General features: G+C 41.9%; 1 protein-coding gene across 7 annotated transcripts in view; it reads left to right on the plus strand.

Moving 5' to 3' along the window:
• Positions 1–26,599, plus strand: part of LOC105471664 (autophagy and beclin 1 regulator 1) — a 201,137-nt gene that overhangs the window by 126,981 nt on the left and 47,557 nt on the right. For all 7 annotated transcript variants that reach the window (XM_011724288.2, XM_011724286.2, XM_071074730.1 and 4 more), the window contains one exon: positions 25,773–25,883. In XM_011724288.2, the coding sequence (XP_011722590.1) occupies positions 25,773–25,883 (111 nt within the window). The remainder of the gene's footprint in view (positions 1–25,772; positions 25,884–26,599) is intronic.

Below are 26,599 nucleotides of genomic sequence, written 5' to 3' on the forward strand. Positions count from 1 at the left end.
AAGGCAGCTGTTGTTTGGCCATTCCTTCATTCAACAAATGTATGAGGGTTTCCACTATACCTGTCACCATCCTATGCCCTGGAAGAATAGCAACCGTGTTTTCCTAAGTAAACTGAAGATTTCAGGATCTCTTCTCACTATTCTAACCCTGATTAAGGCCATTATGCTTTCATAGCAGTTTCCTGACTGGTTGTTCCCTGCTTATAATCTTCCCACACGAGAAATACTTGGCAGTATGTGGCCCTAGACTTCTGGTAAACATGAAAGAATGCATGTGTGTTTATCTCCATTCTCTCCCAAATGTCTTCTAAATTAACAGTAAAGGGGCCAGGCACAGTGGCTCATGCCTGTAGTCCTACCACTTTGGGAGGCCAAGGCAGGCGGATCACTTGAGGTCAGGAGTTTGAGACCAGCCTAGCCGACATGGTGAAATCCCATCTCTACTAAAACTACAAAAATTAGCCGGGTATGGTGGTGTGCTACTTGGGAGGCTGAGGCAGGAGAATCGCTTGAACCCAGGAGGCAGACGTTGCAATGAGCTGAGATCATGCCAGTGCACTCTAGCCTGGGCAACAGAGTGAGACTCTGTTCCCCTGCCAAAAAAAAAAAAGAGTAACAGTAACAGTAAAGGATTTAGACAAAAGTATATATTCATTGTAAAAAGAGAATGGGCAAAAGCAAGTGATGACTAGTAAGTGATGACAAGAACATTTCTCTTCTAGAAGAAACAAAATTGCATATGAAAGGAAATATGAATTTATTATACTATACCTGTGTTTGTGAATATTCATATAGTCATAATACTGTAAATAATTTACATTAACCCAAACATGGGATGTAATTATTTTGGAAGGATGGGAGAGAAAAGAGGCTAGGAATAAATCATCTCCCATCATAGGAAATCAGTAGATAACAGCGGAAATTGAAAAAATCAGTAATAGGCCTAGTGCAGTGGCTCACACTTGTAATCCCAATACTTTGGGAGGCTAAGGTGGGCAGATCACTTGAGGTCAGGAGTTTGAGACCAGCCTTGCCAACATGGTGAAACCCCTACTCTACTAAAAATACAAAAATTAGCCTGGTGTGGTGGCGCGTGCCTTTAGTCCCAGCTATTTAGGAGGCTGAGGCAGGAGAATCTCATGAACCCGGGAGGCAGATGTTGCAGGGAGGCAGAGGTTGCAGTGAGCCAAGATTGCGCCACTGCACTCCAGCCTGGCGACAGAGCGAGACTCCATCTTAAAAAAAAAAAAAAAAAGTAATTTTAGAAATATGATGGTTAATTATCAGAAGATAAAAAAGGTTTGAAAAGTGATTGCCTCTGGAGAACAGAAATCAAGGAGGGTGGGTCATGGGGCTGGAGGCTGCAATCTAACTTTATTAGTCTTGAATACTTTTTAACTTTAAAAATTATGGGTAGGTAGTACTTTGATTAAAAAAATTTGAAAGCTATCCACTGTGTAATTTCCTTACTCAAAAACGTCAAAAGATTTCTCTTTCCTGCCACACAAATGACAAGTTCCTTATTTTTTTTCAACCTGATCTCTATTATTCTTTATATAAGCCTTTGCTTCCCACTGAACTGGTATTAGCCCTTGACCCCTGAATCCACTTTGAGCAGTAACCTCTTTCTATCCTGAACTGTTCTCCTTTCCACATGCTTCAAGCCCTAGCTCCTCTGTACTCTGTAAGTTTCCTGCTCCTTCTCAGGTGGCCATTGGTGCCCAGTGGCCCCTTCCTAAATGGCTGTGGCTGTGGTTGGTCCCCTCATTAGATACTCACATTGCCTTTTCTCATTTGTTATGCTTTTTTTTTTTTGAGACAGAGTCTTGCTCGGTTGCCCAGGCTGGAGTGCAGTGGTGCGATCTCGGCTTACTGCAACCTCTGCCTCTTGGCTTCAAGTGATTCGTCTGCCTCTGCCTCCCGAGTAGCTGGGACTACAGGCGTGTGCCACCACGCCTGGCCTCATTTATAATGCTTTTGATGGAAGTCTTATCTCCCCATCTGGATTGTAGGCTCCAACCAAGCAAGAAGTACATCTTATTACCATTTTGTATACATCCTCCACAGTGCTGTTTGATAAATATCTGTTTAATATTCAGTTCTCACTCAGCCATCAAAAAGCTTTCTGTTTTGAGATCACTATTCTTTATTCTAGGCATGTCTCAAGACTCTACTTTAGTCTAGATCCCAAATTTGTGTATCTTTGTCAGCCTTAGTGAGGTTGAAGGCCAAGGCTTTATCTCTTTGCTGCTGATACTGTCGCTGGTTGGCACAGCATGCTAGTTGTTTTTTATAGAACATAGCATGGACAGTTGCACAATTTCTGTGAATGTTTAAGCAAGATTGTATGTATACATTTCAGAAGTTCTGTGTTATCTATGAGAAATGCTAATTCATCATTGGTATCACTGTTTTGGGGATGGATGAGCCTTTTTCCTTTCTACCTCCTTGCCTGATGATCCCTTACACTGCAAAGAGCCAGGAAAAACCAAAAGTAAATGAAGCCCTATGCAATCTCCACTTTTTCTCTTTGCACTCTCTAAGAATAACCACCTGGCTTTGCATGCTCCTTAGAGAGGCATCCTCTGTGATATATCTTAGCCTGCTGAGCCCCAAAGTTACCTGAAACGTTTATGTTACTAGTTTTTAATCTTTAGAGAACAGTGAACTCTCTGAGAAAGTGTGGTAAAAACTTAGACCCTATACTCAGAAGAAAATATGTACACATAACTATAGTAACGTGTGCCCAGGATTTTGTTTTTATTCCAGTATGGTAAGGACAAAAGATGAAGAGATGATTGCCGTTGAAAGGATAGTTTGTTCCTTACAGTTCCTAAGAGATGGGCATGTGCCATGCCACACAACACAAGGCCACATGGGGAAGTACCAGGGAGTCAGGAGGCAGAAGGAGGGCATGGGAGGAACATGAGCCTTTATTGGGGTTTCTAGGGGAAGGGGTGGGTGAGGCTAAGAAAGTTTAGGATTGGATCAGTTTGAATAATTTTGGCAGGCTCTGGGCTGTAGGTATGGGCACTAGTTGTCCATACTTGGCCCTGAGGTGATTTAGGGCTGGGGAATATTGTCTTGGTGTTGATTTTATTTTTTATTTTTATTTTTTGAGAGGGAATCTCACTCTAGCCAGGCTGGAGTGCAGTGGCACTATCTTAGCTCACTGCAACCTCCGCCTCCCGGGTTCAAGTGATTCTCCTGCCTCAGCCTCCTGCGTAGCTGGGATTACAGGCACCTGCCGCCATGCCCAGCCGATTTTTGTGTTTTTAGTAGAGATGGGATTTCATCCTGTTGGCCAGGATGATCCGCCCGCCTCAGCCTCCCAAAGTGCTGGGATTGCAGGCGTGAGCCACTTCGCCCGGCCTTGTCTTGGCGTTTAATAAAGGAGGTAGTTAAGGTATGGACTCTGGATTGGTTGGTTTGCAGCCATCTCCAGGAATTAACTAACCCTGGGAGGTACAGTTGCTTATCGGCAAAGCCCCAAGATGTCAAAGCATCATAAAATATAGAAAATGAAAAACATTAATATAATAACAGACTCATGCACACATGCACAATTTTATTTGCTATTTCAGGGGTTTCTTGAACCACCTGAAGCCTATCTGTAAACCCAAGGTACAAAACCTAAATTGGGTCCTGGGAGCTCTCTGCCTTTGAATACAGTATTTGAGTTTAGTTTAGACCATCTCAGGAAGGTGCATAGTTAATTATTAAATCCAGGGAAATGCAGCAACTGCTCAACTCTTTTGGTAAAGCTTTTCTTTCCACTTTGTTTTGACTTATACTAGGAGCTTATTTGTGGGTATTTTGTGCCAAGAGGGATAAGCCTGCATTCTCTAATTGCTGCATCAAGTCTGCTCACAGGGCGTCCTGATGACATTTTAAATACATGGAAATTTTTGAATGCATGAAAACATCTAGTGCTGATTCTCTGGCACCTGCTCTTCTTTTCTTGGAGTTTATCCCATTGCCTAATTCTGTACATTGTTTCCAAACCTTTCATTAACCATTGTTGGAATTTTTGCTTTTTAACCTCAGCATCCCCACTTATCTTTTGAACAGAAACAAAACCATCTCTGACTACTAGGCATTTCCTAGAGTGAAAAGCTCCCTATCTCTCCTTTTATGACTTTTCAGAGCATGAAATGGCTGTGCTAATCCTGTTGGCCCCAAGGCAAGAGCCTTGCAGAGGCTAACAAAGGAGAAGGCCTGCACCCACTTGGATCTTCCACAGGCCAGAGCAGGCTTTTTTTTCTTTTTCTTTTTCTTTCTTTTTTTTTTTTTTTTACATTTTCCCAAGCTGCAGAGGGAAGCCTGCCCACCCTGGCTTTGTTTTGGCTGCAGTTATATTTCCCCGGCACGAAACCATCAATTTCTTAGTGCCCTGAGTCCTGTGCTAGATAGACTTCCAGAAGTTGGGTGCTTTCCTGGAGTTGCAGAAATCAGACAACAAGGTTTTTAGGAATTTTGGAAGTGCCATTCTGATGATTGAGTGGGTATTTTCTCAAAGTCAAAGGTACTTTGAGTCCTAGTTAACAAATTGTGTTGTAACTCTGTGCTTTGTGCAAGGTACTCTTTAGTTAAGTGCAAGGATTCAGCGGTACTCAGAGGGATTTAAGGAGTCCCTACTCTTAAGGAGCTGACAGTCGAATAGCCCGAGTCAGATATATTCAAGTAGCCCTTTGTTTCTTTATTTAATATGGAATTACCGCATACCTTCTACAGCAGAGCGTCACAATATTTCCTGTAAAGATGAAAAAACTGTGTGTGTTCTTGCTGCCAGAGGCACTTACTAATAATGTACTATGGGGATTCCGATTCAGGGAAAGTGTTGAGTGGGAATGGAACAGGTATACTTGGCTTGTAGATTTTGAGTTGGCCCCTGGTGGGCTGAATTTTAAACCCATCCTCAAGCGAAATGGATAATGGTAGAGCATCCTGTGGAGGGCAGGGGATTGAGCAGAAGAACTGTAACAGAATAAGAGAGAAACAAAGTGCCACGGGGCTTCTGAAGAGGAGATGATATCAGGTTAGTGAGATCAGAAAAGACTTCTTAGAAAAGGGGATTATTGGCTGGACGTGGTGTCTCACGCCTGTAATCCCAGAATTTTGGGAGGCCAAGGTAGGTAGATCACTTGAGGCCAGGAGTTTGAAACCTGCCTGGCCAATATAGTGAAACCCCGTCTCTACTAAAAATACAAAAATTAGCCGGGCATGGTGGTGCACGCCTGTAATCCCAGCTACTTGGGAGTTCTGAGGCAGGAGAATCACTTGAACCCGGGAGACAGAGGTTGTAGTGAGCTGGGATCGCACCACTGTACTCCAGCCTGGGCGACAGAGTGATACCCTGTCTCAAAACAAAGCAGAGGGGAGTGGATTATTTGAGAAAGTCCTTGAATGGGGAGATGAGGGATGAAGGGGATTTTAGTAAACCTTGACTAGGGCAGGCAGGAAGGAGTCTAGATAGTGGGGGCAGTATGAGCAGAAGGTTTAAATGTAGGGATGTACAAAGTGATGGGAATGGAGAGCAGTGGGAGACAAGCACAGAGGGGTAGATGACAGACAGGTCCAGATCGAGGAGGGCCTTGAAGACCAAGGAGTCTACCTCAGTGTAGTCAGCGAGGAGCCACTGAAGCTTTAGAGCACTTGAGTGACAATCAAAAATCTGCTTTTAAAAACAATCTGGCATTGAAGATGGGAGGGGAGTAAAAAGGAAGATAGATGGTTTTGTATGAGACAAGGGCCCGGCGCTTAGTGTTGACTGCAAAATTATTTCCTGGTTTCCCATACCCCAAGGAATATATAGAGGAGCTTGCATGTTTTTGTGTATTCTTTATGATGACCAGCAACACAGTTGGTCTTAAAAAGGTGTGCACTTATGCCACCGTGCTCACTTGTTTACGTGCACCCCTAACTTGTGATAGCAGGTCCAGGGTTTTCTGGGAGGTGCATGCAGCTCTGACAGAAAGGAAAACACCAAATACGTTTTAATCTCCTTTGTCAGATATCTCTTGTAAAAGCTAGAAATTTGCCACAGGCCTTTCAGACATTTATCTAACCTGATGTTAAAATTATGAGGGATGAAGGAGATTTTAGTAAACATTGACTAGGGCAGGAAGGAAGGAGTCTAGATAGTGGGGGCAGTATGAGACTTAAAATTAAGTCTTTCTTGTTTTCAGGGTAAGATGTTATATGGCGTCAAGATGACATTGAAGAGAAAAGCTTGGGCCTGGGCATGCGTTTGCATGTTTCATCTGTGCAGACCGACTGTTCCTAGTTTGAACTCAGGAATCCTGTGGCTTTAGAGTCTCTGCCTTTGTGGGGTACAAAGTTTATGTGACCATATGTCACTCAGTAGCTGCCTGCAGAATGGTTTCACCAGTGCAGTAGCTCAGGCTTTACGTGGTATGAACTTGATTCATGAAGACTCAGGACATGTTTCTGTGGGCATAATCTTTTATGTCAGGAATTCCAAATAAACAGAATGTAGACTTTCTGCCTGCCTCTGGAATTTAGTGGGACTCCACATCCCCAAGTATTTAACTTTAGCTGATTATGACCTCCCCCTTGGTCAAGGTTTAAGATTGTGGGAAAGCACGTAAATGTTCTTCTTTCCTTTGTATTCCCAGTTGTTTGCTTTCGTTTGCTTCCTTCTTTCCTATTGTGAGAAATTTTAAAATACTTGCAAACATATGCCCAGAAATTTTAAAGTAGTATCTATGCAGGCATATATATGACATGCATTTGTGCTTCCACAACCAAAATTTAACAGTATTGACATTTTGCCCTATTTGCCTCAACAAATTGAGTTGTTTTGCCCTATTTGTCTCAACAAATTTATTGTGTTTCATTTTTCAAGTCAGGGTCTTCCTCTGTCACCCAGGCTGGAGTGCAGTAGCAGGATCACAGCTCACTGCAGCCTTGACCTTTCAGGCTCAAGAGATCCTCCCACCTCAGCCTCCTAAATAGCTGGGACTATAGGCATGTACCATCATGCTTGGCTAATTTTTTTATTTTTTGTAGCAATAAGGTCTCATAGGTTGCTGAGGCTGGTCTCGAGCTCCTGAGCTCAAGGGATATTCGCAGCTCAGCCTCCCAAAGTGCTGGGATTATAGGTGTGCACCACCACTCCTGGACCTAATTGTTTCTTATTTAATTAATTAATTTATTTATTTTTGAGATGAGGTCTCACTATGTTGCCCAGCTGGGCCTTGCACTCCTGGCCTCCCGCGATCTTCCCACCCTGGCCTCTCAAAATGTTGGGATTACAGGTGTGAGTCACCATGCCTGGCCTCCCAACAGATTTTTGAAAATGAAACATTTCAAATAAAGTTGAAGTTCCTTTGACCCCTTTGATTATCTTTCCCACTTCACAGAGAGGCAGCCGCTCTTATGACTTTGGTTTATATGGTTGTACTTTATCTTTTATAGCTTAATATATTAGTAAAATAGAGTTTTGTATTTTAAGAGTTGTGTTTATGCCGGGTGCGGTGGCTCACGCCTGTAATCCCAGCACTTTGGGAAGCCGAGGCAGGTGGATCACGACGTCAGGAGATCGAGACCATCCTGGCTAACATGGTGAAACCCCATCTCTACTAAACATAAAATTAGCTGGGCGTGGTGATGCGTGCCTGTAGTCCCAGCTGCTTGGGAGGCTGAGCCAGGAGAATGGTGGGAACCCGGGAGGTGGAGGTTGCAGTGAGCCGAGATCGCGCCACTATACTCCAGCCTGGGCGACAGAGCGAGACACTGTCTCAAAAAAAAAAAAAAAAAAAAAAGCGTGTTTATATAAATGGGGTCATATGCATATGGATCATCATATAACTTTCAAAATTCGGTATTATAAGTCCATGTTTTTTTTTTTGTTTTGTTTTGTTTTTTTTTTTGAGACGGAGTCTCGCTCTGTCGCCCAGGCTGGAGTGCAGTGGTGCGATCTCGGCTCACTGCAAGCTCCGCCTCCCGGGTCCACGCCATTCTCCTGCCTCAGCCTCCCGAGTAGCTGGGACTACAGGCGCCCGCCACCTCGCCCGGCTAATTTTTTGTATTTTTAGTAGAGACGGGGTTTCACTGTGGTCTCGATCTCCTGACCTTGTGATCCGCCCGCCTCGGCCTCCCAAAGTGCTGGGATTACAGGCGTGAGCCACCGCGCCCGGCCAAGTCCATGTTTTTATAGTTTGATTGATTTGATTTATTTCTGTTGTTACATAGTATTCTAATAGTCATTCATATGTCTTGTTGTCTGTTCCCTATTGATGAACATTTAACTTTCTAGATTTTTCACTCTTATAATGTGCCCTGAAATTCTGTACACATGTGGTGTTTTCTCTAAGATGTTTACACAGAGATGGAATTGTTCTGGCTCATCTTCAGTTATATAGCACAGAGTTTTTTGGCTACTAAAGCCATAACACTCTTTTTTTTTTTTTTTTTTTTTTTTTTTGAGACGGAGTCTCGCTCTGTCACCCAGGCTGGAGTGCAGTGGCTGGATCTCGGCTCACTGCAAGCTCCGCCTCCCAGGTTCACGCCATTCTCCTGCCTCAGCCTCCCGAGTAGCTGGGACTATAGGCGCCCGCCACCTCACCCGGCTAGTTTTTTGTATTTTTTAGTAGAGACGGGGTTTCACCGTGTTAGCCAGGATGGTCTCGATCTCCTGACCTCGTGATCCGCCCGTCTCGGCCTCCCAAAGTGCTGGGATTACAGGCGTGAGCCACTGCGCCCAGCCAGCCATAACACTCTTACTTCTTAAATATATGAAAGGCATCTCAGGGTGTTATTCTGACTGGCACTCAGTGAAAAGAGGGAAGCTGAGGCTCCTGAACTTCACTGGTAAACCCAGGACCAAGGAATTTTTCTGAAGTCCTTCAACTCTTTAGCTTCATGGAATAAGTAAATGTATATGTCGAATACATTGGAGATTAAATAGTAAAATGTATAATTTTGTTTTACTCCTCTGTGGTATTCTAGGATATGTGTGTGTGTGTGTGTGTGTGTGTGTATATATATATTTTGGGGGGTGGAGGGGCAAGGGGGAGGTGGATGGAGTCTGGCTGTATCGCCCAGGCTGGAGTGCAGTGGCATATCTCAGCTAATTGCAACGTCCACCTCCTGGGTCTCAGCAATTCTCTTGCCTCAGCCTCCCAAGTAGCTGGGATTACAGGCGCACGCCACCATACCCTGCTACTTTTTGTATTTTTAGTAGATATGGGGTTTCACCATGTTGGCCAGGCTGATCCCGAACTCCTGACCTCAGGTGGTCCACCTGCCTCAGTCTCCCAATCTAGGATATAAATTTTTAATTGTTATAAGTGTCAGTGTCTCTGACCCCCTTTTAAAATTTATAAAGTAATATAGTTTCACTGTAAATAATTCAAGTAATACCAAAATATATACAGTAAAATGTTCAAATTTGTCTTCCCACTCTTGCAATCCCATTCCCCAAAGTTTGGTTTGTAGCATGTCTTTCCAAGTTTTTTTTCTATGTGTAATCAAAAACATATGTATATTTATACATCTGTATAGTTTTCATCATTTTGTTTTGTAGTGGGGATGGGATCATACAGAACAATATCCAGGATTTCTGTCTGTTCGTGTATCTAGATCTGCTTTATTCTTAGTAGTGGCTGCTTGGTGTTCCATAGTGTAGTTGAACATAATTTGATCACCTGTTTTCTTCCCGATGGATATTTAAATTTATTTATAATGAAACACAAACTCTTTTTGCAAAATATAGTTGCTTCGTCCTGTTCCTGGATGGGTATACCATACTAAAAACTCCTTTAAATTATGATTTGGTTCTGTATAATTCAGCCAGTCCCTCTAATACGCGTAGGTAGTAAAAGCCATCTAGGACCTGTTATCGAACTTGCAGAAGGAGCAGTTTATAAGGCCAATGGTAACATTCCTTGTGTATTTCATGTTTATGGATGGCAATATTCTAAGTCCCATGGCTGCACAGTATCTAAAATGTGAGGGGCTGGGCTTGGTGGCTCAAGCTTTTAGTCCCAGCTACTCAGGAGGCTGAGGTGGCAGGATCACTTGAGGCCATGAATTCAAGGCTGTAGTGAGCTGTTACCATGCCACAGCACTCCAGCCTGGGCGACAGAGCAAGATCTTGTCGCTTAAAAAGTGAAAAACTTAAAAAATATATATGAAGGAAAAGTTGATCCCTTCTCTCAAGGAGTTCACCATCTCAGGAAGAAGGAAAAATCATACAGTACCAATGGAAAATCGATGGCTCAGTGTACACAGAGACAAAAACGCTTGAACTCAGAGGAAACTTATGTACTTGTAGTCAGGTAACCTAATAGATGACAAAGTTTTGTGTTATGAAAAACAGCTAATAGTGTGTAGGCAGGGACTTCTCTCTAATTCAGAAAAGCTTCTGGGAGGAGGTGGGGTTTTAAACAGGCTTCAAGACTGAAAAGGCTCATCTGGATGGCTGTGTTCCAGGTGCGTCCTTTTAGCAGCGTCTCAATATATGGCTTGCGAATATTGCTTTTCCACTGTGTGCCTGGCGTTAATGTTTGAACACTGGATTTTAATTAGAAGCTATTTCAAATTAGCTATCTTTTTATGACAAGTGCTGTTCTCAGATTCCACAGCATATGCCTGGTTCTGGGGACTACTCGAGTTTCAGAGTAGTTTATGCTGTGAGACAGACCCATTCACCATGCTCTCTCCCACTTATTTTTGCTCCTGATTTTCCATTAGTGGGTTCCTGCACTTCAGAACAAGGGTCTGAAATCTTTTTTCCACTTTAGGATCTAAAGGAAAACAGCATGGCAGAGCCAGTAGGGCAGAATGTCTTTTTTCTTTTTTTTTTTGCAACGGAGTCTTGCCCTGTCGCCCAGGCTGGAGTGCAGTGGCGCAATCTCGACTCACTGCAACCTCCACCTCCACAGCTCAAGTGATTTTCATGCCTCAGCCTCCCAAGTAGCTGGGATTATAGATGTGCGCCACCACACCTGGTTCATTTTTTGTATTTTTAGTAGAGATAGGGTTTTACTGTGTTGGCCAGGCTGGTCTTGAACTCCTGACCTCAGGTGATCTGCCTGCCTCAGCCTCCCAAAATGGTGGGATTACAGGTATGAGCCACTGCACCTGGCCCAGCCCATCTTCTTATAAGCAACTGTCACCACCAAATACATTAAGAATCACTAATATTTTTACCTTACTCAAAAAAGCCTCAGTTCCGTTACAGTAACCAAGTCAGTCAGATGCTTTATCTTGATGCCATAAATCTCAAAACTAACATTTTCCTTGAGCCTAGTTGTGGAACACCCTCAAGATTGTCAGCTGTCAAGTTTTTCCCCCCTTCCAAGGTGAATGTGAAGTTGGACTGAGTGTTGTATTTAGGAGTCCACTTTCCAATGTAACCTCACCTTTGACCACCAAGTTCTGGGGGCTTTGTTAGCCCTTGGAGCTTAGCCTCTCTGTCACTAGATAATGGTAATGTGGCAGTGATTGCAGTGAACTGACACCATGCTGTCCTTAATCTGAGTGAACCAGGCTTTGAATTAGAGAGTTCAACAGGCTTGGGAGTTCTTCACCTTTCTTAGCTGGGAGCAGGCCTGTCCTCTTTCTTGCATGTTGGCCCCAACTGACTCAGCTGTAATGCTGTACCCTGAAATGTACAGGTGCTGATTTGACAGGAGCTTTTCACCCTGTAGAAGCTGGGCCCCCTAATGTGAATGTAGGCTCATAGAGCAATAATTCACGTGTAGGTGGCCTGTAAGGAAAGTTTTAACAAAAGAGTTGGTTAAGAAGCTGATTTATTTTCTTGCTTTAACTCTCTTGTCATGTGCTGAGTGGGGGCGGAAGAGGAGGGGAGGGTGGGGACTGGTGCCTCTGAAAGCATTTATCTTCATTTCTGCCATCTCCCAGTGTTTATTACCCTGTGATCGACAGATGAGGAAAGCTGCCAGTCAAACCCACGTTCACCACATTTCCATTTCCCTTCATTGCAGATTTTAGGCTTTTGAAACTGCATCCTCTTTGCAGCAATAAAGGTCGTTTCCCTCCTGCTGCTGACAAGCCCAAGACCCTCTGGTCCAATTCCACTCGCTTGTGCTTCCACCAAACAATAAAAGCTGCGGGAGTCTCAGCAATTTAAGACAAGTGATTGGTGAGAGCCATTTAGTGTTTGAGTCAGTCGCTCTCTTTATCTTTCTCTCTCACCTTTTTCTCCCTCAGTCCTTTTCCTTACCTTCACCCCTCTCTTTGCCCATTCTTATGCTGCTGAGGCGCCCCCTTAAGCAGCTGCATTGCATAATGATGAGAGGCTGACAGTTTTCCTGACTTCACCTAGGGACCTGCCTAAGCCAGTGTCCTCTGTTGCTGGGATTAAATATTGGCAGTGTCAGGTTGTGGGGAATGTGTTAGTGGAGGTAGAGTAATTCTTAATACTCTTATCCACCTGCATGTCTTTTGTCAGACGTAGAGGCTTTGAGGAAATCCCTGCCTGGTGGGAGCAAATGCTAGATGTTTGTATTTGAGGGGTTTTTTTCTCCCCATTTTTCCTGAACACTACGTTTTTTGGAATACTGTTCCTAGTAATCTTTCAGTAGCATGTGTTCTTGTGAGCTTATTTGTTTTTGTCCTAAATAATGTTTGTGGGTGGAATAAAAGTAATGATATTCATTTCTTTGAAAATGGATGTTCTGCTTTCATAATTACTTCTCCCAATTACATCATTAGTGTAAGTGCAGGTAATTGCTTCATTAGGACATATGTATTGAAGGAGGGAGGGCAAGTCTACAGCATGGTGATAAAAACGGGTCTCACCCTCTTTCTCTACCCACACAGGAGCATCTCAGCTTGACTGCAGGGATCCAGGAGCCACCAGCCACCCTGTAAACAGCCAAAATTAATCCTGGGTTTCAGTGTGATGGGAGGAAGGAATGAGGACCTAGTAAAGAGTGGCTTACTCACTTTTTTTGGGGTGGTAACTCATTGCTGAACTCTGGATGTCACTGGTGCATTCAAGGCAATGCGATTGAATCATTGGGAATTACTGAATTAGGGAGCGAAGTATTCTTATGGAAGCTGTGTGCTTTCTGAGGCTCACTAGGCCTGATGGCATGAGCCCTATCCTCTTGTTGAGTTATTTGGCTGGCTTTTTAAGGGAATCTCCATTCTCATTCTGGTCATGACAGATCAAGAGGTTATATTCTCCCATCAGACCTAACTACTTTCCTCTAGAGTTGAATATTATTCTGATTTTATGCCATGTCTGTGAATGTCTTTGTGTGCATGCTATCTAGTTATGCATCTCTTCTTTCAAAGCATGTTAAAAGATGATATCAATAGTATATGATTCTGCTTATATGAGGTTATCTAAAGTAGTCAAATTCATAGAAAGTGGAATGGTGGTGACCAGGCACTGGGGAGAGAGGGAAAGAGGAGTTGTTTAATGAGTATAGAGCTTGAGATTTGTTACATACATACAGTTCTACTGAACTGTACATGTAAATATGGTTAAGATGGTAAACTTTTAGGCCGGGCGCGGTGGCTCAAGCCTGTAATCCCAGCACTTTGGGAGGCCGAGACGGGCGGATCACGAGGCCAGGAGATCGAGACCATCCTGGCTAACACGGTGAAACCCCGTCTCTACTAAAAAATACAAAAAACTAGCCGGGCGCGGTGGCAGGCGCCTGTAGTCCCAACTACTCGGGAGGCTGAGGCAGGAGAATGGCGTGAACCCGGGAGGCGGAGCTTGCAGTGAGCTGAGATCCGGCCACTGCACTCCAGCCTGGGCGGCAGAGCGAGACTCCGTCTCAAAAAAAAAAAAAAAAAAAAAAAAAAAAAGATGGTAAACTTTTATGTTGTATTATTTTTAGCACAATTTAAAAAAAAGAAAGAAAAACTAGGCTGGGTGCAGTGGCTCATGCCCATAATCCCAACAATTTGGGAGGCCGAGGCAGGAGAATCATTTGAGGCCAGAAGTTTGAGACCACTCTGGGTAAATACTGAGATCCCGTATCTACAAAAAAAAAATTTTTTTTTAAATTAGCTGGGCATAGGGTGGCATACACCTGTGGTCCCAGCTACTTGGGAGGCTCAGTTAGGAGACTCACTTGAGCCCAGAAGGTTGAGGCTGCAGTAAGCTGCATGCCACTGCACTCTAACCTGGGCATCACAGCAAGAACCCATCTCCATCTCAAAAAAAAAAAAAAAAAAGCTAATGCCAGATTCCTTGTTCACTTACTACTTACTCCAGATGGGAAGGCTCTGTCTGTCTATTGCTGTGTCTTTAATGAATATCAGGTTAATTTCTCTTTCTTTTTTGACCTGTTATGAACCTTACTGTGCTGTGGCCATGTAATCCTGGTTTGAATTGTTGTTTCGAGAAAATTTTTCATGAAGCTGTGATACATAGGAATATTTCACAGTTTGCCAGGCATGATGGCTCACGCCTGTAGTCTCAGCACTTTGGGAGGCCAAGGTAGGAGGATCACTTGAGCCCAGGAGTTTGAGACCAGCTAGGGCAACACAGCAAGAGCCCATCTCTAAAAATTAAAAAATAAAAAATAAAATTCATAGCTATTTCTTTTCCTTTCCTCATACTCTGTCTGTATTGCAGGCCTTTGCTATTTTCCTTGTTGAATTCTTAGACTATCATTTGCTTTATTGGCCTGATCCAGTGCCTTTGGCCTCAATAGTATCTTTCTCAGATCTGCCCCTAAAGTTCATGATTTGCATGTGGACTAATATTATCCTTGTTCTTTGGAGCCTTTAGGAGTTTATTGGACAGTGAAATTATGTTGATTTGGGGGCCTAATTCCTACAAATAAGACATGTAACCATTGAAGTCTGTATTTACAAAATATTTACCCTTTAATTCATGTTAAATATATTGCAAACTTGTTTAATGATTAATCTCAGCATCAGATTAAATGACTGGTAGAGTGGTTATTAAACCGCCTAAATATGATAGACCAAATGCTTTACTCAGAACATTTCCTATGCCAGAATTATAGACAGCCACGTGGTGCTTTTTTGGGATTTTATTTTTGTGGTTTGCAGAAAATGATGTTCCCTAATACTCTTCATATCTTTTAGCCTCAGGAAAAAGTGAAGACACTATTTCAGCTATAGATAATCCACTCAGAATTAGTCTTTGAAGCCCTACTTTTTCTTTACAATGGAAATAATTCTATTTGTCTCAAGTCTTTTTATTATTGCTGCTTTTCCACACAGTATATTTTCTATAAAATAAAAACTACTATTTAATTCTCATATGAACCTATGGTTCAGTTATAAACATATGATAGAATATTATTCAGTCATAAAAAGGAATGAAGCCAGGCAGGGTGACTCATGCCTATAATCCCAGCTACTAGGGATGCTGAGGTGGGAAGATTGCTTGAGCCCAGGAGTTCAAGGCTGCAGTGAGCTTTGATTGCACCACTGAATTCCAGCCTGGGTGACAGAATGAGACCTTGTCTCTTTGGGGGTGGGGGAGGTGAAATGAGGTCCTGAAACATGCAGTAAGCATAGATAAACCTTGAAAATGTTATGCTGAGTGAAAGAAGCCAGACACAGAAGGCCACCAACCAAATGATTTCATAATATGAAATGTCCAGGAGAGGTAATTAGTGATTGCCTAGGGGCTAGGGTGGGAGTGGGACAGAGTACAAGGGAGTGACTGTTAATGGGTACAGTATTTAGGGGAGATTAAAATGCCTGAAATTAGACAGTAGTGATGGTTGTTGTAAAATTTATTTGGTGATGGTTACACAACTGTGTGGATATGCTAATAATTCTTGAATTGTATACTTTAAAATAGGTGAATTGGGCCGGGCGCGGTGGCTCAAGCCTGTAATCCCAGCACTTTGGGAGGCCGAGGCGGGCGGATCACGAGGTCAGGAGATCGAGACCATCCTGGCTAATATGGTGAAACCCCATCTCCACTAAAAAATACAAAAAACTAGCCGGGCGAGGTGGCGGGCGCCTGTAGTCCAAGCTACTCAGGAGGCTGAGGCAGGAGAATGGCGTAAACCCGGGAGGCGGAGCTTGCAGTAAGCTGAGATCCAGCCACTGCACTCCAGCCTGGGCGACAGAGCGAGACTCCGTCTCAAAAAAAAAAAAACAAATAAACAAATAAAATAGGTGAATTGTAAGTTATATCTCAGTAAAGCTATAATTTTAAACAGACAGACACACACGTGTATTTGGGCATTTTTCTCAATGTCAGAATCAGAAATGGGAATTCAGAGAAACTTGGGACACTTATAACCATGGAAGAAGTCTTCTTATTTGTCATCAGGGACTCTTTCCAGGTACCAGGCTATAGGATATATTGACTGTGATTTTAGATTAGATTAAATGATGATTAGAGTGAGTGTGACTGAGTACTTAGTTATATCCCCTTCTTAGGACAGATTTTAAGACTGCATTTGAATGAAGCTTTCTGGAAAGAAGATTAAGTGTTCTTCCTAGGATGCCATTCAGATATACTTAGAAAGGGAAGATGCTTTCTGTGTTTAAATAATTATTTAAACAGAGACTTGCTCTGAGAATTATTTTTTATAAATAGAAGCCAGTGTATTTATTTACGGAGAGCTCAGATAATTCATAAGAGAAAAGTTAAAGTAACCAAAGCTGGGTAGGGTAGCATGTGCGTGTAGTCCTAGTTACTGGGAAGTCTGAGGCAGGAGGATCACTTGAGGGCCAGGAGTTCAAGGCAAGCCTGAGCAACATAGTGAGGCCCCATCTAAAAAACAGATAACAACAACAACAACAAAAAACTTAAAATACCAAAGGTTTTTAAAATGTACATAAGACACTAGTATACCATCTAAAAGATACACAATGAGCTAGTAAACAAATGAAAAGATGTTCACCAATTCTCTTAATTATTAAGGAAATGAAATGGATCCAACAAATAGGATTACCATTTTTCACTTCATAAATTGATAGACATTTATATTGAATAGTGTTTTCTTAATAACAGCATTATTGAGATATGATTCACCTACCATACAGGCCACCTATTTAAAGTATACATTTCAATGGCTTTTAGAATATAGAGTTGTGCAGTCATCACCTCTATCTATATATTTCATATCATTTTTATCACCTCCTAAAAAAAACCATGCACATCAACAGTCACTTCCCCTTTCCCTCTCTCACATCCCTCCAGCCTGAAGCAACTGTCAATCTGTTTGGAAAGCTGATAAGTTGTTCAGTTGGACCTACCCTGGGCTTTCTAGTCTCAGCTCTCCTCCAGCTCAACTGGTCAGGAGAGCTGAGACTAGAAAGCCCAGGGCAGGTTCATATAACAACCAAGCAGAAAGATAGTAATTGTGTCTCCAGGATGATGAGTGTTTACGTCCCCAACCCCATTCTTATTTCATCTTCCCAGCAGCAACACAGTCAGAGATGGCCATTCTGAATTACAAAGTCTCAAGTTAAACAGAGTTTTCAGGACTGAAATGTCATTTAATAATTTCCTTCTTTGCAACTTGCCCTTTTTTACCCTCTCTGAATTAGCTTTTCTGATAGATTTGCTAATGATTCCCGTTGTTCAGTATCTTCACTGAACTGTTGAATCATACTTTTTATTTCCCTGCTCCTAGAACAAATCTTAGAGAGAAGCTGTGAAGCTGTTTTGAAAAAAGGTTTCTAATTCTTTCCAAGCAACAGAAGAGAAGAGTCTCGGAGAGAAGCAAAGGCAGAGAGATGCACAGAGGCTATTAGGCTTGATAGAGCTCACCTATCATGTGACTGTGATGATGATTATGATTTCATCCCTAGACACATTCTGGGAGCTCTGGCCTACAAGTTGAAGACCTGACTCTGGAATGAGACTTGGCAGCTTAGTTTTTGCCATTGTTGTTGGCTGATAGTTATTCAGGATCACTGGATTTAAGCTTCTTTTCCTCCTTGTTTTGTCTGTCATCAGAATAATCTTTATTTCTTCTTTTGTTCTAAGCCTCCATGAAAGGAATTTCTGTGGTTATATGGTAGCTATGAACTACCATGACTAGTATTGTCCTCATGGACAGCTGCTGTTCCCACTGTCTCCTAGAATGTGAATAAAAGTCTTGGCCCCTCTCTCTTTTTTAGGTTTATTAAAAGTTGAGTGGAGAGTACAGACAATTCCTATATACTCCCTCCCCTCACACCCGCAGGCTTCCCCACTGTCCGCACCAGTGTGGTACATTTGCTGCAGTTGATGAACTAACATAGACACATCATTATCACTCAAAGTACGTGTTTACATTAGGGTTCACACTTGGTGTTGTAAATTCCACTGGTTTTGGCAAACGTACGTGCCATGTATCCAACATTGTAGTAACATACAAAATAACTTTACTGCTTAAAAAATCTCCTTGTGACTGGACATGGTGGCTCACACCTATAATCCCAACACTTTGGGAGGCCAAGGCAGGTGGATCTCTTGAGTTCAGAAGTTGGAGACAAGCCTGGGCAACATGGTGAAACCCCATCTCTACAAAAAATACCAAAAAAGATAAGCTGGTGATGGTGGCACACACCTGTAGCCCCAGCTACTCGGGAGGCTGAGGTGGGAGGATCATCTGAACCCAGAAAATTGAGGCTTCTTTGAGCCGTGATTGCACCGCTGCACTCCAGCCTGGGTGGTGGAGTGAGACCCTCTCTCAAGAACAGAAACGAAAAAAAATATTGTGCTCACCTGTTCATCTCTCCCTCCCTGCAAACCCCTACCAACCACCCATCTTTTTTCTGTCTCTATAACTTCCTTTTCCAGAATCTCATACAGTTGGAAACCTATAGTATGTAGCCTTTGACTTCTTTCATTTAGTAACATGCACTTAAGGTTCCTCATGTCTTTTTGTGGCTTGATAACTCATTTCTTTTAGCACAAATAATATGCCATTGTATGGATGTGCCACAGTTTATTCATTCATCTCTTGAATGAAGGACATCTTGGTTGCTTCCAACTTTTGACAATTATGAATAAATAAAGCTGCTATAAACATCCATGCGTAGGTGTTTGTGTAGACATTAGTTTTTTTGTTTGTTTGTTTTGTTTTGAGACAGAGCCTCTCTCTGTTGGCCAGGCTGGAGTGCAGTGGTGTGATCTCAGCTCACTGCAAGCTCCGCCTCCTGGGTTCAAGCGATTCTCCTGCTTCAGCCTCCTGAGTAGCTGGGATTACAGGTGCACACTACCACGCCCCGCTAATTTTTGTAGTTTTAGTAGAGACGGACTTTTTCACTATGTTGGTCAGGCTGATCTTGAACTCCTGACCTTGTGATCCACCTGCTTTGGCCTCCCAAAGTGCTGGGATTACAGGCGTGAGCCACCGCGCCCAGCCTATATTAAGTCTTGAAGTCTGGTTGTGTCAGTCCTCCAATTTTGTGTTTTCCTTCCATATTGTGTTGGCTATTCTGGATCTTTTGCCTTTTCATATAAACTTTATAATCAAATTGTTAATATTCACAAAATAATTCAAGATTTTGATTGGGATTTTGTTGAATCTGTAGATCCAGCTGAGAAGAATTGACATTGTAACAGTATTGAGCCTTCCTATTCATGAACATGGAATATCTCACTAATTTAGTTTTATCCTTTGTGACATCTTTCATCAGTTTTGTAGCTTTCCTCCTATAGACCTTGTACATATTTTGTTAGATTTATACCTAAGTTTTTTGTTTTTTTGATGCTAAGGTAAGTGGTAGTGTATTTTTAATTTCAAGTTCCAGTCATTCATTTGTTCATTGCTATTATATAGGAAAGCAGTTGACCTTGTATCTTGAAACCTTGCTATGATTATTTAATAGTTACCAGAGTTTTTTTGTTGATTCTTTGGGATTAGACAGTGATGTCATCTGGCAACAAACAGATTTCTTCCAATCTGTATACCTTTTATTTACTTTGTTTTGTGGGGGGGGGGGGGGGGTCTGATTGCATTAGCTAGAACTTCCAGTATGATGCTGAAAAGTATTGGTAAGAGGGGGCTTCCTTGCGTTGTTCCTGATCTTAGGGGGAAAGTATCTAGTTTCTTACCATGGAATATGATGTTAGTTGCAGGTATTTCATATTTCTATTTTCTGGAAGAGACATTAGAGAACTGGTACAATGTCTTCCTTAAATGTTTGGTAGAATTTAGTGAAACCATCTGGGCCCAGTTCTTTCTGTTTTAGGAGATTATTAATGATTACTTCAATTTAATGGATATAGGCCTATTTAGATTATTTGTCTCTTGTGCAAATTGTAATATACTGTGTCTTTCAAGGAGAGTTAGTCCATTGCATGTAGGTTTTCAAATTTGTAGGCATACGGTTATTCATAGTATTCCCTTATCCTTTTGGTGTCCATGGGATCAGTAGTGATGGCGCCCCTTTCTTTTCTGGTGTTAGTAATTTGTATCTTCTCTCTTTTTTCGTAATTGGCCTACCTAGATGTTTATTGTTTATTGATCTTTCAAAGTTTTTGGTTTTATTGATTTTTCTCTATAGATGATTTCCTGTTTTCAATTTCATTGGTTTCTGCTCATATTTTTCTTTCTTCTGCTTACTTTGGCTTTAATTTGCTTTTTTTCTTCTTTCTTATGGTAGGTGCTTAAATTACAGATTTTAGATATTTCATCTTTTCTTATATATGCATTCAATGCTATAAATCTCCCTCTAAGCACTGTTTTCACTACATTTCATGTATTTTGAGAACTCATGTTTTCATTTTCATTTAATCCAAAATGTTCGTTTAATCCAACATATTCTTTGAGCCATGTGTTGTTTAGAAATGTATTGTTTAATCTGTCAGTTTTATAGGATTTTCCAGTTATCTTTTTATTACTGATTTCTAGTTTAGTTCTCTTGTAGTCTGAAAGCATAATTTGTATTATTCCTTTTCTTTTGCATTTGTTACATGATGTTTTGTGGCCCAGAGGGTGGTCTGTCTTGGCCTGGGCTGTTTTCAAGGAGAAAGTTGCCAAATATTATAGGGCCTAGACAGTTTATTTTAATCTTCAGATTAAACACTTCTCTCTCTTGGCCCTGGCACACTATTTGGGCCAGTCTCTTACACAAGGACATCTCTCTATAAGCTGTCTGTTGATGCTGATGTAAGTAGTAGTGTAACTGTAGAGGAAATACACAGATTGGAGTAGATGACAGACATAACTTTAAAGGCCATTTATTAGACACTTAGTATTTGCCATCACTATTTATTTATATATTTATTTATGAGATGGTCTGGCTCTATCACCCAGGCTGTAACTGTAGATGAAATACACAGTTTGGAGTAGATGACAGACATAATTTTAAAGGCCATTTATTAGGCACTTAGTATTTGCCATCATTATCTATCTATCGATATATCTATCTGTCTGTTGATCTATCTATCTACAAGATGGTCTGACTCTGTCACCCAGGCTGTAGTGCAGTGGTGTAATCTCAGCTCACTGCAGCCGGGCGCGGTGGCTCACGCCTGTAATCCCAGCACTTTGGGAGGCCGAGGCGGGCGGATCACAAGGTCAGGAGATCGAGACCACGGTGAAACCCCGTCTCTATTAAAAATACAAAAAAATTAGCCGGGCGCGGTGGCGGGCGCCTGTAGTCCCAGCTACTCAGGAGGCTGAGGCAGGAGAATGGCATGAACCCAGGAGGCGGAGCTTGCAGTGAGCTGAGATTGTGCCATTGCACTCCAGCCTGGGGCACAGAGCGAGACTCTGTCTCAAAAAAAAAAAAAAAAAAAAATCTCAGCTCACTGCAACCTCCACCTTCCAGACTCAAGCTATCCCACCTCAGTCTCCTAGGTAGCTGGGACTATAGGTACATGCCACCACACCTGGCTAATTTTTGGGTTTTGGGTTTTGGGTTTTTTGAGACAGAATCTTGCTCTGTTGCCCAGGCTGTAGTGTGGTGGTGCAATCTTGGCTCATTGAAACCTCCTCCTCCTGAGTTCAAGCAATTCTCATGCATCAGCATCCCAAGTAACTGGTACTACAGGCACGCACCACTATGCCTGGCTAATTTTTGTGTTTTTAGTAGAGGTAGGGTTTCACCATGTTGTTCAGGCTGGTCTCGAACTCCTGACCTCAAGTGATCTGCCTGTCTTGGTCTCCCAAAGTGCTGGGATTACAGGTGTGAGCCACTGTGCCCAGCCTTTTTTTGCGATAGTGTCTTACTGTGTCCAGGCTGGTCACAAATTCCTGGGCTCAAGCAATCTGCCCGCCTTGGCCTCACAAAGTGCTGGGATTATGGGCATGAGCCACCACGCCTGACCACTTTATATTTATTGTCTCAGTAAGTTCTTCCAACAATTCTGTAAGTTGTAGGTACTATTATACCCTTTTCTACAGATAAAGAAACTGAGGTTCAGAGAGATTAATTTATACAAAGTCACACTATAGTAGATAATGGCAGGAAGTGTCAAAATCTGGTCCAATTGATTCTGAAGCCTGTATTCTCAAAAACAAACAAAAAACAAGCTGTAAGATCCCATTGGCAGATACGGAAAATTGAAGTTGTAATGCTGTGCCTTGGATTAGTTTCTTTCCATGACTATAACAGCATCACTTGTTAGCAGCAGACATTCTAGCAGCAGACGTTCTAGTAGTGGTGCTCAGAGCACCTACCCTGGAGTTAAAATGTAGGATATGTTTATCTAGCTTAGCGTTTCTCAACTAGGAATGATTTTTATCCCCAGGGGACATTTGGCAATGTCTGGAGACATTTTTGGTTGTCTCAACTAGGTGAAGCAGGGTGCTACTGGCATCTAGTGGGTAGAGACCAGGGATGCTAAATGTTCTGCGATGCACAAGACTCTTCAAACAAAGAATTATCTGTCCTAAAATTTCAGTAGTGCAGGGATTGAGAAACTCTGAGTCTAACTTGTTCCATTCTGTCATTACTACATGGGAGAACCTTGAAGTCTTAGAAATCCCTCAGCAGTCTCTCAGGATTTGGTTTCTGAGGCTAAGTGCCTCGTGTGTAAATACTTTCTAGCTCAGTCCATTAACCTCCTCTTGCACATTTCCTATACCTTCATCTTAGTGGCCAGAGGCCTACTAAATGGTTGGGGTTGTTTTAATAAATCAGGCTTTCTCTTCCTGTTGTTTCCAAGAGACAGGCTCAGTTGGCCTACAGTTCTTGCAGAAAAGAAGCTGGTGACACTACTCTAATCTGTTGCTGGCATCTTTAGCTCCCTAATCTGTGTTTATATGGCACAAAAAAAAAATGACTCTCCCTGGTGCCAGACTTCATTCCTCCTCGGCACCCTGGCACTACTGACAGAGAGCACCTCCCCAGTCTCTTCGACATAGTGGCAACCCTACATGTTTATTTTATTGCACAGCTGTTCTCCCGAAGACCTTTCTTGAGACATGGACAGTACAGGATGCCTCTGGAGCTGGGATTTGGGAATCTTAATCATTTGTATTCCTGTTTGCAGATTCACAGTACTCAAAAAGCATCTGGTATTATTCCTTAACTGTTTTCCTGTTTGTAGTTCTTATCCCTTCCCCCAGAATAAGCTCTTACAATATGAAGTTTGTTTTTTCAATTTATTTTCTGCCCTCTCTTAGCAACTAGCGTTTTGTTCGTCATATACTGAGAAAATCAACTTACCTTCTACCATTTGGGGTTATATGGTTTTCCGTTAAAAGCTGGAGAAAATGATAAGGAACTAAAGTAATTTGAGAGAGACTAGTGGTCAAAGGGGGATGTCAACCATCTTGATAAGCAAGCCCAGGAAACAATTTGAAAGCTCAGTGGAATTGAGCCTGGATCAGAATGAAATGGAGTAATTCCTTCCAGGGAAGTGGTAGACCTTGTAACTAAAAAAAGTGATTTTCATTATCAAAGAGGCATAGAAAAATCAAGAAAGTTCCTTTTAATAAAGTCCTTCGGGTATCTTACCCTCCTCATGACCCAGAGGTTCAGCAAAAGTCAGATATAATTATTAAAGGGGAATTTTCTGTGAAGGTTAAAGCAAGGGTATATATTTACCTCATCTGAATGATATACCACAGGGACTTCAAATAGAGATTTGAGGTCAGTGGACTCACTGACAGCACACCCCCAAATGCTGTTGTTCTCAGGTCTCAGGGAGATCATGACTGGGCCTATGTCTTTGAATTTGCAAGATTTCAAAGGATGTCTTGTTTTGGGGGTATTCATTTATCTAGAACGGTTTGTTTTAGGCTTTATTCCATTATTGTCCTCCTAAGGAACCTTTTTAGACTTTTTTTTTCCCTACTTGTCTCTCCTCCCATGAAATTTTAATATCACAGATAAATGTGTATCTATTTATATACTCTGATGCTTTGGAAGGGAACAAATGATTATACTAAGGTTTTTTTTATTATTATTTTTTGCCCCCATGAACCAATTTTTACCCCCATTGGGGTGATATTCCCCGTGTCGATAATGCATGATCTAGAAGTATCATCATTTTGGAAATGAACTGTTATTTGTACTTTTCCTTACAAATTGAAAATGGGACAAAGACAAGACTATCAATAAATGAATGCTGAGAAAATAGTCTTCTGACACAGTGGCCAGCAGCAACTGGAAGAGTGCGGAGAGTACTTTTCTCATATTTCTTGGCTTGTATGGAGGTTTTCTCTTTGAACCATCTCTTGATCATTTGGGGAAAGAAAGGGAAACACCAGGAGTAGCAGTGCGATAAATGCCACTCTCTAAAAGAAAAGAACTACAGTTCACAAGATGCTTTTGCAGTGATGTGCAGAAGAGGAAGACTAGGTGATACTGAAGAATCTGGGCATGAAATTGTCCATTTTTCCGAGGCTGGTAAACTCTAACAAGTTCAGTTTTTCAAAGTAGCCTTTGATTTACAGCTGAGAATACCATTTAGGTTATCTAGCATACAGGAATGTTCTATTCTCCCAACAGGGTTTGACTCTGTCTGATCAGAAGGAGGGTGGTTGTGTATGAAATGCACCTCAGAAGGAGGAGGAGGAAATGACATGTTCATGTAAATGAAATACAACTGCAAATTAAAGTGTCACCCTGTTAAAAAAATCCATTTTTTATTTAATTGGTTACCAAGGAAAAAAATGTCATACAGAAGAGTATATCTCAGAGAAAGTTAAACCCTGAGATGTTATAAGCAAATGTGGATTCAAGGAGGTTCTTAGGGGGTAGGTATAATAAAAGATGGCCTTAATAAAAATATTCTGATGCTACAAAGCGAGGCTCATAAATTTTTATTGTGTTACGTGCCAGGGGTCCAGAAGAGATGAACAAATATTACCTTATTTGTTTGTTACTGTCTCTTTCTATCCAGTCAGCTGTACAGTAGCTGCCTTTTCCCTGGGGGGAGCCTGTTTTTGAGATGTCCTATTAGGAAGAAGTGATAAAGGAGGAGATTCTTTGTCTGAAAGAGTGCTGCTTACTATCAGGATGTCCAAGGACTGAAATGCTACTGGCTTTTCTGTATTAATGGTGTCTTCCCATTTTTATTTTTCTTTTCCTACATTTTTATGAAATTTCACCTGTCTTTTTTAGATGTCGAGCCTACCAGACCATGTATGTACAGTACCTGCCACGTTGTTGGCACTAAGTAAATGTTAAGTAACAATGGGAGGGACTGATGGATGGGATTATATTTCCACATTAAATTGTTCCCTGACAAACATACGTGGTTTTTCTGTGAGACAAAGACTTGCCAGGTGGGACTCATTAGCTTTCTTCAGCCATAGTCTAGTTTTTCCTCTTCTCTCCCCACTACTAATCCCAGTATTGTTTTAAGTTTTGCAGTGGAAACGTTGATAAATAATATAATGTGCTGTCTTTGACTTCTTCCTCATCAGGGGCAGTGATCGGTGATGGACAGTCTGCTGTGGCCAGTAACATTGCCAATACTACCTACCGGCTCCAGTGGTGGGACTTCACTAAGTTTGACCTCCCTGAAATCAGTAATGGTAAGTCAATATCAAATGGGGGTATCAGTGGAAGGGTTATATTTGCTGGTGAGCCAGAACTCAAAAATTCATGGAGCACTGGGTTTTTTGTCATCCTATTGAGCAGTTGTTGTCTACATGCCATTTCTGCACCTCTTCTGTGACTTTCATTTCAGGTCCATTAACCGAACATCAACCATACCATACACTTAAGTCCATTAAGATCTGGATTAATCGAGTTTAATTAACATCACTATAGTCTTTCCTAAAGGGTCACAAGGTTTAGCTCTTGGATCCTACACTCCCTTTTCTTTCTCTTCTTTTCATTTCCACCTAAACTTTAGGTTTTAGCCAGTGAACTACTAGTCCACAAACTCTTCGGAGCAGAGAAGTCTTTGGTTTTGTGTCTACTTCAGTACCTTACATTGTTTGCTACTGAGGGTGGGTGCAAGACATGTTTGCTGAATTGCTTAATTGAGAGTTACAAGCTGGGCATGGTGGCTCACGCCTGTAATCCCAGCACTTTGGGAGGCCGAGGCAGGCAGATCACTTGAGGTCAGGAGTTCAAGACCAGCCTGGCCAACATGGTAAAACCCTGTCTCTACTAAAAATACAAAAATTAGCTAGGCATGCTGTCATGCGCCTATAATCCCATTATAGGCTTAGTTGTTCATATCTGAAGCCGACATTTTTCTATCTTGTCTGTAAGATATTATAAGACTTTGCCAGTTGCCTTA

This window comes from Macaca nemestrina, chromosome 12, assembly GCF_043159975.1.
Source record: "Macaca nemestrina isolate mMacNem1 chromosome 12, mMacNem.hap1, whole genome shotgun sequence".
Taxonomy (NCBI): domain Eukaryota; kingdom Metazoa; phylum Chordata; class Mammalia; order Primates; family Cercopithecidae; genus Macaca; species Macaca nemestrina.